Source organism: Notothenia rossii, assembly GCF_949606895.1.
Source record: "Notothenia rossii genome assembly, chromosome: 8".
In the NCBI taxonomy this organism is placed as follows: domain Eukaryota; kingdom Metazoa; phylum Chordata; class Actinopteri; order Perciformes; family Nototheniidae; genus Notothenia; species Notothenia rossii.
The window spans coordinates 77,749,675-77,762,174 of NC_136906.1; the positions used below are offsets into that span (position 1 = coordinate 77,749,675).

Sequence of the window (12,500 nt, forward strand, 5' to 3'; positions counted from 1 at the left end):
GGATTTTGCATAATAGGTGACCTTTAAATCTAGTTTTTCCCTTAAATATTATTTGAATGTCATTAAACTGACTTTGTTGTCATCATAGTAATTGCTTTTTATATATTCTCTCAATCTTAAATATATTTTTAATTAACGTGGTCTTATTACTCAAATCTCCTGTAATGCCATTCTTGGAGCCTTTTCTGTACAGGATCTACTTTTTCTGTTACAGCTGTCCATTATTGTGTCTCTAGTATACATGTATGACCAGGAGTTTGACATGTGAGTTGTATTACTTATGGCTAAAGGCTGTCAACGAGAGTGCAAATCTAAACACTCAATTCCAAAGAGACACAGGAAAGGAAAGCAGCGTAAAGCAGATTGTGATGTTTGAAGGTTGACTGCATTATTTTGCAGGCTTAATGTTAAATGGCTTGTTTTGAATGCACTCTCACTTTGAGAGGATTCAACTCCTGGGGGAAATACTAAAACACTCTCTGTTTTATTTTTAGTCCGAAGAAACAATCAGACTTGAAGTGGTGCTGGGTAATTTCACACATTGGTGCCTCCAATAGTTAGTGAGTGGTAATTGTTTGAAATCCATTTCAACTTTACTGACGTCAGCACTCGGAAGTTGTTCAAAAAGTTTTTAAGGAAAGTCACAAAAAGAGAGAAAAAGGTCCAACGCTAGCTTTTAATGGACAGAGTGTTCGCTCCTTGCTGGGGGAGGAATCACTTCCTGTAACGACACCAACATTTCATTTGAGTGAGGGGTGGAGGTACTATCAGAGGGACTCCCTCTGTCGCGGCTGCACTTTGTGATTCACACTGGAACTTGTATATAAAGTATGTACTGTGTATGGAACCTTCTAAACAGACTAGGTCAAATAAAGTATAAGAAAAAATACATGATTACTATACACACATGCATTTCCAAACATTTGGTCTACCTATGTTGTAAATGTATTATCTTTTCAATTTACACACGGCATTTATTGCACGTCTGTCCGTCCTGGGAGAGGGATCCCTCCTCTGTTGCTCTCCCTGAGGTTTCTCCCATGTTCCCCTTTAAACTTTTTTGGAAGTGTTTCCTTGTACAATGTGAGGGTCTAAGGACAGAGGATCTAAGGACAGAGGGTCTAAGGACAGAGGGTGTCGTATTGTCATACTGATATTCTGTACAAACTGTGAAGTCCACTGAGACACATTTGTGATATTGGGCTATATAAATAAACATTGATTGATTGATTGATTGATTGATTGATTGATTGATTGATTGATACAGAACTAAACCATGGCACACAAATACACGTTATACCAAAAGGTGCAGACATTAATTGCTTGCAAGAACACATTATTATGCACAAATATTTATTTTGGGATTGGTGCAAAAGGTTTAAATGTAAAGATAAATCATTAAATATTCAGTATTTTTGTTTTTTATTTGGGGTATTAAGGTCTGACAGGTTTGACCCGTTCTTTTCTGGGTCTCCACTTTAATCCAAGTGCTGTGAATCCAATTTGCTGCAGCTGTTATGCTCTTTAAAAGAAACAACCTTTTTACAAGCACCGTTCAAATCTACAGAGGGGAGTATTTGATACAAAAATGAATGTGTTGGACTATTCTTGGCTCAAAATGTTGCGTACAGGCAGCTTTAGGCTAGAAAATGTGGGCCCTGTCATCAATCCAGCACTACCTGTGAAACAGAAAATGGCTGCATTTTGTATAATGCTCGTCTATTGGCATTCTCCAACATCCCCCCTACCCGTGTCCGTGTTTGAGTGTGTTTGCTTGGGCAGGTCTCGAGCAGCCTGCTATAGATGCATAATTCACATCCATTAATTTGCATGTCAGAGAAGTAGATTTCTCATTTGAAATGCAAATACCTTGACTGCTCTGGTAAAGCAGGGAAAACGTGAGCAATACTGATAAGCACCCAGGAGACGGAGAGAGGAAAGGCACGGAGGTAAAGCTGGCATGTTAGGAGCACAGGAGAGGGATTTCATAGACAAAGGAGGAGGGAGAAAGAAAGGAAAAGAGAAAGCATCTGGTTTGTGTTTAGAAGAAGATGTATGAACCGTCATGAAAAGGAAATGTAGCCGGAGAGGTGCATCAAGAGGGAGCGAGATGCCAGAACAATGAGTACACACTGCTTTAGCACCCACAGAGCGAGCACACAGGATTACATAAAGCACACACACACACACACACAGTTTCCCACTTCCACCTGCCATTTTAGACGCAGTGCACACCCTAATGATGGGTAGGAGGCAAGAAAAGAAAAGGGAGGCTCCTTTCATGCTGCAGACAACCGCCAGCCGCCTGAAAGGTAATTTTCTGCAGTGCTGTTGTACTTCACACACACACACACACACACACACACACACACACACACACACACACACACACACACACACACACACACACACACACACCAAATTCCCCAATCACTCTGTGTGAACAATACAATCAAGCCAGGCAGCGTAGAGAACATCGTCAAAACCCCCGACACCAAAGGATCCAGACTCTCCTCTCTCTTTTCACCGACGCTGGCAGTTTTCCATCTTTGCATGAGTCAAATGTGCACAAAAGAAAAAGGCGTTATTTGACTCTGTGGATCAAGAGAGAGAGGATATTAAAAAATGCAGCAAGTGTCTGGGAGGCGTGTGCTGTGATGCATTTCACATGTCCAGCTGCTTGGAGGAGAGAGGAAGAGATGGAGTTGGAGTTAAAAGCAGAAGCTATCGTGGCTCCAGGGACCAAGAGAAAGACATGCCACCTACAAAGACAAGGAGGAGGACTCCACCCAAGGTTTTTGGGGAGCACAGAGTCATTAATATTTTAAAGCCGGCGCTGCAAAATAAATGTACGGAGGACGAAAGCCGCATCTACACTCGACAGAGAGAAGAACAGCACTGAATTATTGACATGTCCTCTTGTTTCTTGGCACAAAGCTTTGTGTAAAACATCAGATAGAGGACAATATCAAAACAAACCCTTACAGTCAGCATGTGTGTGTGTGTGTGTGTGTGTGTGTGTGTGTGTGTGTGTGTGTGTGTGTGTGTGTGTGTGTGTGTGTGTGTGTGTGTGTGTGTGTGTACGTTAGTTTTGCAACTGAAGCGTTTTTTGTGGAGGACAGATTTAAGGCCCAGATGGTTTGGCATGGAGTGTGTTTGCTGTAGGCCAACTGCTCTCACACACACATGCAGAAAAACACACACTCTCACACACCCATGCACGCACACACAGATGGGAGAGGGTGGGGGAGACAATCTGGTGGGAGAAAAATAGGAAACAAAACCTAGAAAGATTGATAGAGAGATGTGGTGGTTAGATGAAGGGAATCTATCTATTGATCTGGCTTTCTACAGCTATGATTACAGGACACACACACACACACACACACACACACACACACACACACACACACACACACACACACACACACACACACAGCTACTGTTTGTCTCTCTGCATTAACAAAATCACAAACGATAATGGACAATGTTGTAGTAAATGTGATTCTTATTCAAAAAGGTAGACAGACATTTTATTCACAATAATAAATGTCTTGATCTACACTAAAAACTGAAATGTACTTATTACACCTAACGTACAAAAAAGAAAAACCTATCTTTTAGTCTTTATCTCAGTGATGTTCACCTCAGGGTGACACAACATAACTCACTGGGCTGGCAATAGCAGGTGATAATAGGTACATCCTCTGAGGAGCAGGACTGAGCTCAGCATACATCTACCACACCGAGCCGATTTTCGACAAGTTGAATCAGGAGGCCGTCCGCCAAAGAAATCACTCTGATTGGCTGTTCAGCTTCGGTGTATCACGCAGTCTGTCTTCCGGTTGTTGCCTCTTTTGAATGACAAATACACACTACCGCCGCCTGCTGGTAAGGAGAGTTATTGCCACTCACGCATGCGCAGTTCGTACGTTCTACTTGGCCGTCGGCTGAAGTCTTTGCGGTGTGTTCCAGTGAGACACATGGCCAAGACGCAGGAGACGTGAGGCGACACGTCCCGACGTGTTCTTTGGTGTTCTTTGGTGTGTAAGAGGCCTCAGGTGCGTTCACACCGGAGTACTTTTCCCGTTTAGTTCCGATAGTTTCTGGGATTTTGCGTTCACACCAAAAAGAGAAATTAGTTCAGAGAACTTTTCCCCCCTTTTTAGTCCCTGCTAGAGAGGTGGTACTTTCCTGGGGAGAAAAGAGTACCAATTTCTATTGGCTGGGCGAATTGCAAACCACACCCCGTAAAAGAATAACTAATGGCAACACAAAAGAAAACATGGGAGCGGTGGAGATGAGGAGGTGTAGGCGTTCTGGCGATTTACTCGGAAGGCTTCAGTAGAAGCTGCTGGGAGTCCCAGCAGCTTCTACTGAAGCCAGTCCCCAACTCCGGGGACTTCCAGCCGGGGACTTCGGGTGGCAGACAGTATACGGCGTGAAGTTGTTTGCGGCCTGCCAGTAAACCCAAAGCAGAAGAAGAAGAAGTGACGTCAGCGGCTTCATTTGCCTAATCTTCCCTCAGTGACTTATTCCTGTGTGAACGCGATCGGCTCTTCAGTTCCATGGGGGAACTAAGTGCTGGGAGCTAAGTACGGCAAAGTACTTGGTGTGAAAGCGGCTCTTGTCTCAAAGTATAAATGTCTCTGTACAGTGAAGCTGTTTCCAGAACATAAAGCAAAGTGTCTCACCTTGCATTGTTCCTACAGATTTTAAAATTAGACTGTTTTTAGTTGTACAAAAATTGCCAAAAGCTCACGATGAATAAAACTAACCGTGTCCTTGTGTTTGTGCTGAGCAAAGCCTTTGACTAATCTAAAGACTCCCTACAATGTAAACCCAATTTCTTTCTGATACCATCCAATCTCTAATCTTAAATGCAAGTGTAAAAGCATCATATCAGAAACTCTGAAAAGGAACTCTTGAAGACCCCGTGTTGAAGACCCGTGATTTACTGCGACGTCCTCCGCTAAAAGGTCACCTCAACTACTGGGATTCACCCTCTGAGGACTAAAGAAACTCACAGCATAAAACAAAGAAAATCAAGACGTTCATTAGCAAAATCCTGTCCGTCGTAGTGAAGGTCAATCCTCAGGGGAGCACGAGTGTGCTCAGAGAATTTCCCAGCACATTACTGTTTAGATTTTGAAAGATACCTCGGTTTTAATGTTCTGCATTTCTGTTTCCCAAAGATACACGAGATCGCACAGCCGATGAGACACAACAACACATTTCATCACAGCTCAAGAGGGAACAAAAGCACACTTCCTCTCGTCAGCTACATCTCAAGTTGATGTCCACTGAGTGGGCTTTCTGGGCCCGGACACATCCTGCACACATAACGAAATGCATCAACCTCATTATACATTAGCTGAACATGCAGATACTTTTGGGGCACGAGCTGCTGCTCTATGGGGAATCAGTGTAAGAGAAAACGGTCTCTTTTCTTTGATCTCATGATGTTTTTAACTCTTTCTGTGAATGTGCCGTCACGTCTGAATGAACCCTTAAAGAACATTAGCGTTAAATACTGTTGGGGAATCATTCGCCCTGCATGTCCTCCTTCGCCCTCTGACGCAGCTCACCAACCTTGAGCAGCCGTTATCTCCCATAAGGAGGGGCTGCCCTAGCATATTGTTGATGTTTGACCGGGCAGCTCTCGGTCAGAGATGGTTATTGCTGTGGGACACCTGGAACACATCCTTCTCGGGGTGTAGATGACCCCGAGCCATAAGCGACAACAACTGTGATTCAGTGTCCTCAGCTGTTTAGTCTATCTAGTGAAGAATGCTGATTATTACACTCTGAACTAAAACCTGGAGCTACAGGAGGGTCTTCAGGATTGATTGTGGCATCTCAACCGTGTGGTCAGATCGTGACCCGTGGCATGTCTCGTGAGTTCTCCGGCCGAAGCTCCACATAAACGTCAGTGTTTGCCGTCAAAGCTCCAGCTCTCCTCGTGTCTCTCTGAGTCCTGACTCCACTTGCTTCAGAAGTTTCCCCCACACGTACTACATGTCAAGTTAACATCTTGATACATCAGGGAAGTGTGACATATTCTCTGTACGATGTCAGTATTGTAAGATGTATTTTTAAAGAGATCCTATTGTGCTATTTGGGATGTTCCCTTTCCTGTAGTGTGTTATATCTGAACTGCAAAGGCTAATCTTATCTTATTTAAACTGAAAGCATCCTAACAATCTCCAAATGATGCAACTTGTCTACAGAAAACTGCAATATTGCTTTCTCGTTACACATCAAATTCAAAAGCTTGAAACTTCAGCAGTGAAGGAGAAACAAAGAGAGACTTTAAGAGACAAATCCTGACAAACGAAACAAGGTTTTTAGACAAAAGAAAGAGGCAGGAACAGGAGAAAGAAAAGGACTCGAATGAAGACCAGACCAGCGTAGAAAAGAAAAGAATAGAGTAACCTCCTCCTCCTCCTCCTCCTCCTCCTCCTCCTCCTCCTCTTTGTCAGTTTCCATGGCAACAAGCCCTGTTGGTGGGATAGTGGATGCAGAAGTCTCAGCAGGAGAGAGTTCAACAGAGGGTGTGTGTGTGTGTGTGTGTGTGTGTGTGTGTGTGTGTGTGTGTGTGTGTGTGTGTGTGTGTGTGTGTGTGTGTGTGTGTGTGTGTGTGTGTGTGTGTGTGTGTGTGTGTGTGTGTTGGCTTTCAAGGCATATGGACGTACAGTATATGACACATGTTACATGCGTACAGGCAGCAGACGGGGCAGCTGGGAAATGGAGTCCAATACAAAAAACAAGGCAGTGCTTGGGAAGAATATATAGAGAAAAGAATGGAGGGCGAGAAAAGACAGGATCATTTGCTAACCTGTAAGGATTAAAGGGATGCTTTGAAGCGGGGTTGAATGCAGTTATTATCCATAGTCAGTGAATGGAAACAGGAAGTGTGTCAGAGTATCAGCTGTGGACATGTGCAACAGCATAACATATTAAAGTCACCTTTAATAAGGTACAACGGTGAACAGTCATTTGAACTCACAGAAAATGGATGTTGCTGGTCTAACGCTGCCACACATAGCTTCGTTTCTTTGTGTGACTTGGTACATGAAACAACTTTACAGCACCAACGCCACACAGAAACAATGAAAACCCAACTTATTGAGGCAGAGGATGATGAGAAACTACATATTCTGCAAGGTTACATTAGTTGTGGAGTCTCGTAGCTTTGGAGAGAGCATAGAGACCGCCTCCGATACCTGACAGAAAGTCTGACGGCAATGTAGAGGGATGGAAATATTCTTATTATCGCTGACACTTAAACTGATATGGATTTTGTTTAGGTAGCAAGAATGCATTTTACTGCCCCGTCCACAGCAGTACGTAGCCTAGCATCCTTTCTGATACTTCTGCCTGTTTCTCCAACCTGGGGTTGTGCTGACTGCTATCTACTGTAAGCACTACACAGACTATGGAAGTGCCTCACACAGCTCCACTTTAAAACCTCTTCATTATTCTGATAAATGCTGATAGGTGGATGGATGCGAGTACCTTCTGGTATTGATCTTTGGAGGCCAACGCTTCCTCGAGGTGCTGCTTTGTTTCCACGTAGATGGCTGAGCGGTACATCGTCCCTACATCGTTCCCCTGTCTCATCCCTACACACACACACACACACACACACACACACACACACACACACACACACACACACACACACACACACACACACAAAGCAGAAGTCTCATTGATCTGGCTCTAGAGATATCAAACATGTGTCATATGTGTGTTACAGAGTATAAATCCTTATGAATGCTTGACTTTTGATCTTATGCACCTATTGGTCTGTTGATCATGTGCAGCCTACGGGTCAAAAGGTCACATTTGAGTGTATGACACAAACGACAGGACAGTGCTGACAATCATTCTTATCAGCTTTCAAGTAAGACTTGTTGTGGATATTTATTGGTGTTTACAGAAGAAAATATTGCTGGATATGAGGTCCTAAATAGTAAAGTTCAATCTAAGCTGAGGGGACGAACGGGACAAAAAAGTATTAATACAGTTTTTTCAAAGTCTTCTTTCTTTCAGGCACATTTCAAACTGTTTATCAAAGAAATCTCCTTATCTTCTGTAAAGGTTTAGTTATGAGTGTATAAGTGTCTGAGTTCCTACCTTGAGTCGGGTCGTGGCTTTCCCAGAACACTTTGAGCAGGTTGGAGAAGCTGACCTTCTCCGGGTGGAAGACGACTCTCACCACCTCACTGTGACCCGTCTTGCCTGCAGAATATGAGCAGTATTATCCTGCAGTTGACAAAACTCAAGGTCCACTTATAGTGCTTCTTTTCCCTCTCATGCTCACCTCCTCATTTGACAAGATTTATTTAAATGTCTTGAAACTCAAAGTTATGTAATTACATATATTTGTTAGACGCTTTTATCCAAAGTACTGTGGACAATCCCCACAGGAGCAATTTGGGGTGAAGTGTCTCAGGGACACAACGACATGCTGACTGCAGTGGGACTCGAACTTGCTATCCACTGATTTGAAGTCCAGCACACTACCCACTGAGCCACAGCCTCCCCTATGGTTAAATAAACGGACAAAAGCTCCTAAAATAAGTGCAGCTTGAGTTGAAGCCAGTCTACTGATTCCAAGGTCAGGAAGAATTTATGAAACTTTTGTCAAATAATTTTTCCGTGTTTTAATTAAAGGTCACCTATCATGTTATTTTTAGTCAATAGCATAGGTCTCAGATACATACAAATATATAAAAAACATGTCTATGAAGTGTTTTGCTCAAAATACCAAACAGATCACCCATTCTAGCCGTGCCTCATATCCCTCTATTTCACTTCCTGTTTCAAAAGTGCTGATTTTATGTATAAAGCTTTAAAAAAAGAAAAAATTGATTAAAAAAAGGAGGGGGCTGAGCTCATGCGGGACCCGGCAGCTACTGTCTGAACTATATACTGACATGATGAAACGCCATATCATGGATTATCAAGGATTATCTCTGAAACAGCATGGAGCTCAAAGGCTTTAAAATATTGCTTTTCTTTGTTTTATATTATATCAAATGAAATGTCTTTGGCTTTTAGACTGACAAAAATAGTTGGATATTGGGTCCTTAGCTTGAAAAAAAAGAAAGGAGGAGGCGGAGCTAATGCCTGATCAGAATTCTACCAGAGATAAAGTTAAATTCTGCTGTGATAAAACGCCATCCTGTTCTAAACCACATCAAGGATTATTTCTGAAACAGTATGGAGCTCAAATGCTTTTTCTCTTGCAGGTTTATCACAAGGTGAGTTCTTTTTTTTATTTCCTGCTTTTCAAACACATACAGGTTAGCTCTGAGTGTTAGCGATGCTTGTAATGTAAACAAAGACGAGATTACATCCAAAAACACATCAGGCATTGTTTCTGATAGCAACTCTCTGTGCATCATCCAAAATTACGTCATATCGGCAGCAAATCTGCATCTGCTCGTTGTTCCCCCGTTTTTAAAAGATTTGGGTACAGAGGAAAAGAGAAAGGGTTTTATTTTCTGACGCTGCGTGAGTTCCCCGACGCACCGGGGACACATGTTGATGTATAAAAGACATCAAAAAGTGCATTTTGCATGATAGGTCCCCTCTAAATATTTTTGGATTCATTAAAAAAAGTAAGTAATGCTTTTATTTGTAGACCTTCTTAGAAAATGCTGTTTCCCCTTGGGCGTGTCCTTGATTTTTAAATGATTCATGTGTGCTTTTCCCCTTTATGTAATACATAAGTCTCATACAGCCTACAGACAGCAGCTGATGGTAATGAGTGCGACCCATTACGCAGCCCCTCATCTTCTTCCTGTCTCTCATTTCCCCTCCACTCCTCTCCTGTCTCTCTCTCTGTTTTATTACTTTTTTAATATCAGGAGTTATGGATTCCTACGGTAGATATTGGCGAACAGAGACAGAGCGACGGTCAATATTAAATGAATGCCTCTGCATGACGATCTCCCAGGAATAAATTCATCTCGGACAAGACGGGAAATAAAGTAATGGCTGGAACCAGAGTGGAGAGTTGCTGTCCACTGGAATGATCTCATATGCTCATTATGTCACACAATAACTGAATATGTGTTTGAGAGTTGTGAGTTAAGACAATTATTTAAAAACACACACATACTGTACATGATATTACAGTGCTCGACTGTAAGTTTACTAAAGCATATGTTTACATATTTGTACTTAATGTTATTATTATATTTTCATTTCATGCTAAATATATACATTTTACTACACATTTCAAAAGGGAAATATCGTACTTTTTAATGCATTGCTTTTTGAACAGTTCTGTGAGCCAACGCCAACACAATCATTGTCATTTTTAACCTATTAACAGTAACAGGGTATATGCAGGAATCCTGAAGTCAGATGTAAGACCCTTTTAAGACCTTTTTTAAGACCCTTTCCATACGTTTTAAGACCTCATCTCCACTTTGAGTTTTAACCGGTTACCTTGGCGACACACTTTACCCCACATTGACTATATACAGTATTAATTGTCCTTCCTCCTTATCTTCCAACCATTTGGACGCAGACTTGCATTTCCCCATAACGATGTTGCTTAGCAACCGGCGTAAACGGGCCTTTGCGCGCTATCAAGCAGAGAGCGTGCGATGTCCTGTTCAGATGACGTCAAATCCAACGGGACGCCATAAATAAACTACACAGAATCACACTACACACCTACGCCATGATTACATTCAGGCAGACTGTAGAATACAACCTCTTTGGACCATTTAGATACTTATTGGAAACAAGCTACAAAATGTAATACCTTGGAAAATGCCGTTTAATACTTTTTAATAGCCTTCATTTTCGCTAAATTGATTTATCAACTTTTAATACTTTTATAGACCCCACGGACCCCCTGAGTAATAATAAACATAATATGACTGTAGGCGGAGGTGGCTTTGAAACAAGAACTGCTAATTAGAGGTGTTTGAAGAGCGTGAGAACACAGGTCGATTACTTTTATGCAAAAAGGAAAAACATGCACATTTAATTAGCACATTCCAAACCTACACTGATAAATATTGAATCAACAATGAATATTTTCTGTCTCTCCTGAAGTGTGAGGAGCTTTTCATTTAGCCAAGTGCATCTCCTAAACTCTGCCAAGACACGGTGCTGATTACAAAACACACACAGGTTCAAAATCCAGTTGTTGCATTTTTGTTTTTAGAATCCTTTATAAAGACCTTCTCTTAACCAGCAGGCTAGTGTACAACAATGTCTAAACATTATATACAGATAGAGAGTTATAGGAATATAGGAATATGATGGTTGAGTGTGTAACCTAGATTATTACAGGGCATCTTTGAATACTCGATTCTGATTGGTCAGGTTAGGCACTAATCGGTCTGTGTTTTCTGTAATAACTATGTTGGTCGATATATATTTGAAAACTATGAAAAGAGCTTCAGTTCTCTGCAGGGAAGGAAAATAGAGCGAACAATTAAATTAAAACCTTTTATTTTAGGCAGTAAAAACATGGTTTACTTCTGACTGAGTTGATATGGAATACGTGAACAGGAGGAAACTAAGTATGGAAGAAATAAAGAGACAGGTGGTAATTCAGCTCTAATGAACTATTCACTCTGAACTGGCTGGCTGGAGGAATCACTGGGAGGCCTGGACATGCATCACACACACACACACACACACACACACACACACACACACACACACACACACACACACACACACACACACACACACACACACACACACACACACACACACACACACACACACACACACACACACACACACACACACACACACACACACACACACACACACACACACACACACAGTCTGCCCAGAGTGGTCAGGCTTCAGTAGCAGCCGTATCCATGCCCTGCTATAATAGGACCTGAGGGAGATGATTCTGTGTATGTGTGTCTTGTTTTCCACAGCCTTTTGACTCTCAACACACACTGCCCGGTACACTGTGTGTGTGTGTGTGTGTGTGTGTGTGTGTGTGTGTGTGTGTGTGTGTGTGTGTGTGTGTGTGTGTGTGTGTGTGTGTGTGTGTGTGTGTGTGTGTGTGTGTGTGTGTGTGTGTGTGTGTGTGTGTGTGTGTGTGTGTGTGTGTGTGTGTGTTGAGTGTGCTCTACCATCAAAACACACATATACTATACAGAAAGAACACACATGCAGGTCAACAGCGATGACAGATGAGTCACGGACAGGAATTATGCTAATACAAAAATCAGATGAAGACTAAATCTTGCCCCCAGGTGTGTGTGTGTGTGCGTGTGCGTGTGTGTGTGTGTGTGTGTGTGTGTGTGTGTGTGTGTGCAGCAGTTACCTGTGCAGACCTCGTTGTAGGAGGGGTTAGCTGTGTACCCTCCTGCGTAGCCCACCTGGGTGGAATAAACCCCCTTCTGTTTCCAGAACTTCCTCTCCACTCCCCAGAAGCAGCCCATCCCTTTATGACAGGAAAACAATACTTTGAGAAATAACAGAATTCAACATTCTTT

At 42.3% G+C, this 12,500-nt stretch overlaps 1 protein-coding gene across 1 annotated transcript in view; it reads right to left on the minus strand.

Moving 5' to 3' along the window:
- Window positions 1-6,554: 6,554 nt before the first annotated feature.
- The window catches only part of msraa (methionine sulfoxide reductase Aa), a 24,064-nt gene continuing 18,118 nt past the window's right edge, over window positions 6,555-12,500 (minus strand). The window contains exons 3-5 of the mRNA XM_079647082.1: window positions 12,329-12,448; window positions 8,143-8,247; window positions 6,555-7,625 (exon numbers count right to left, since the gene is read on the minus strand). Coding sequence (XP_079503208.1) covers window positions 7,465-7,625; window positions 8,143-8,247; window positions 12,329-12,448 — 386 coding nt within the window. The 3' untranslated portion in view covers window positions 6,555-7,464. The remainder of the gene's footprint in view (window positions 7,626-8,142; window positions 8,248-12,328; window positions 12,449-12,500) is intronic.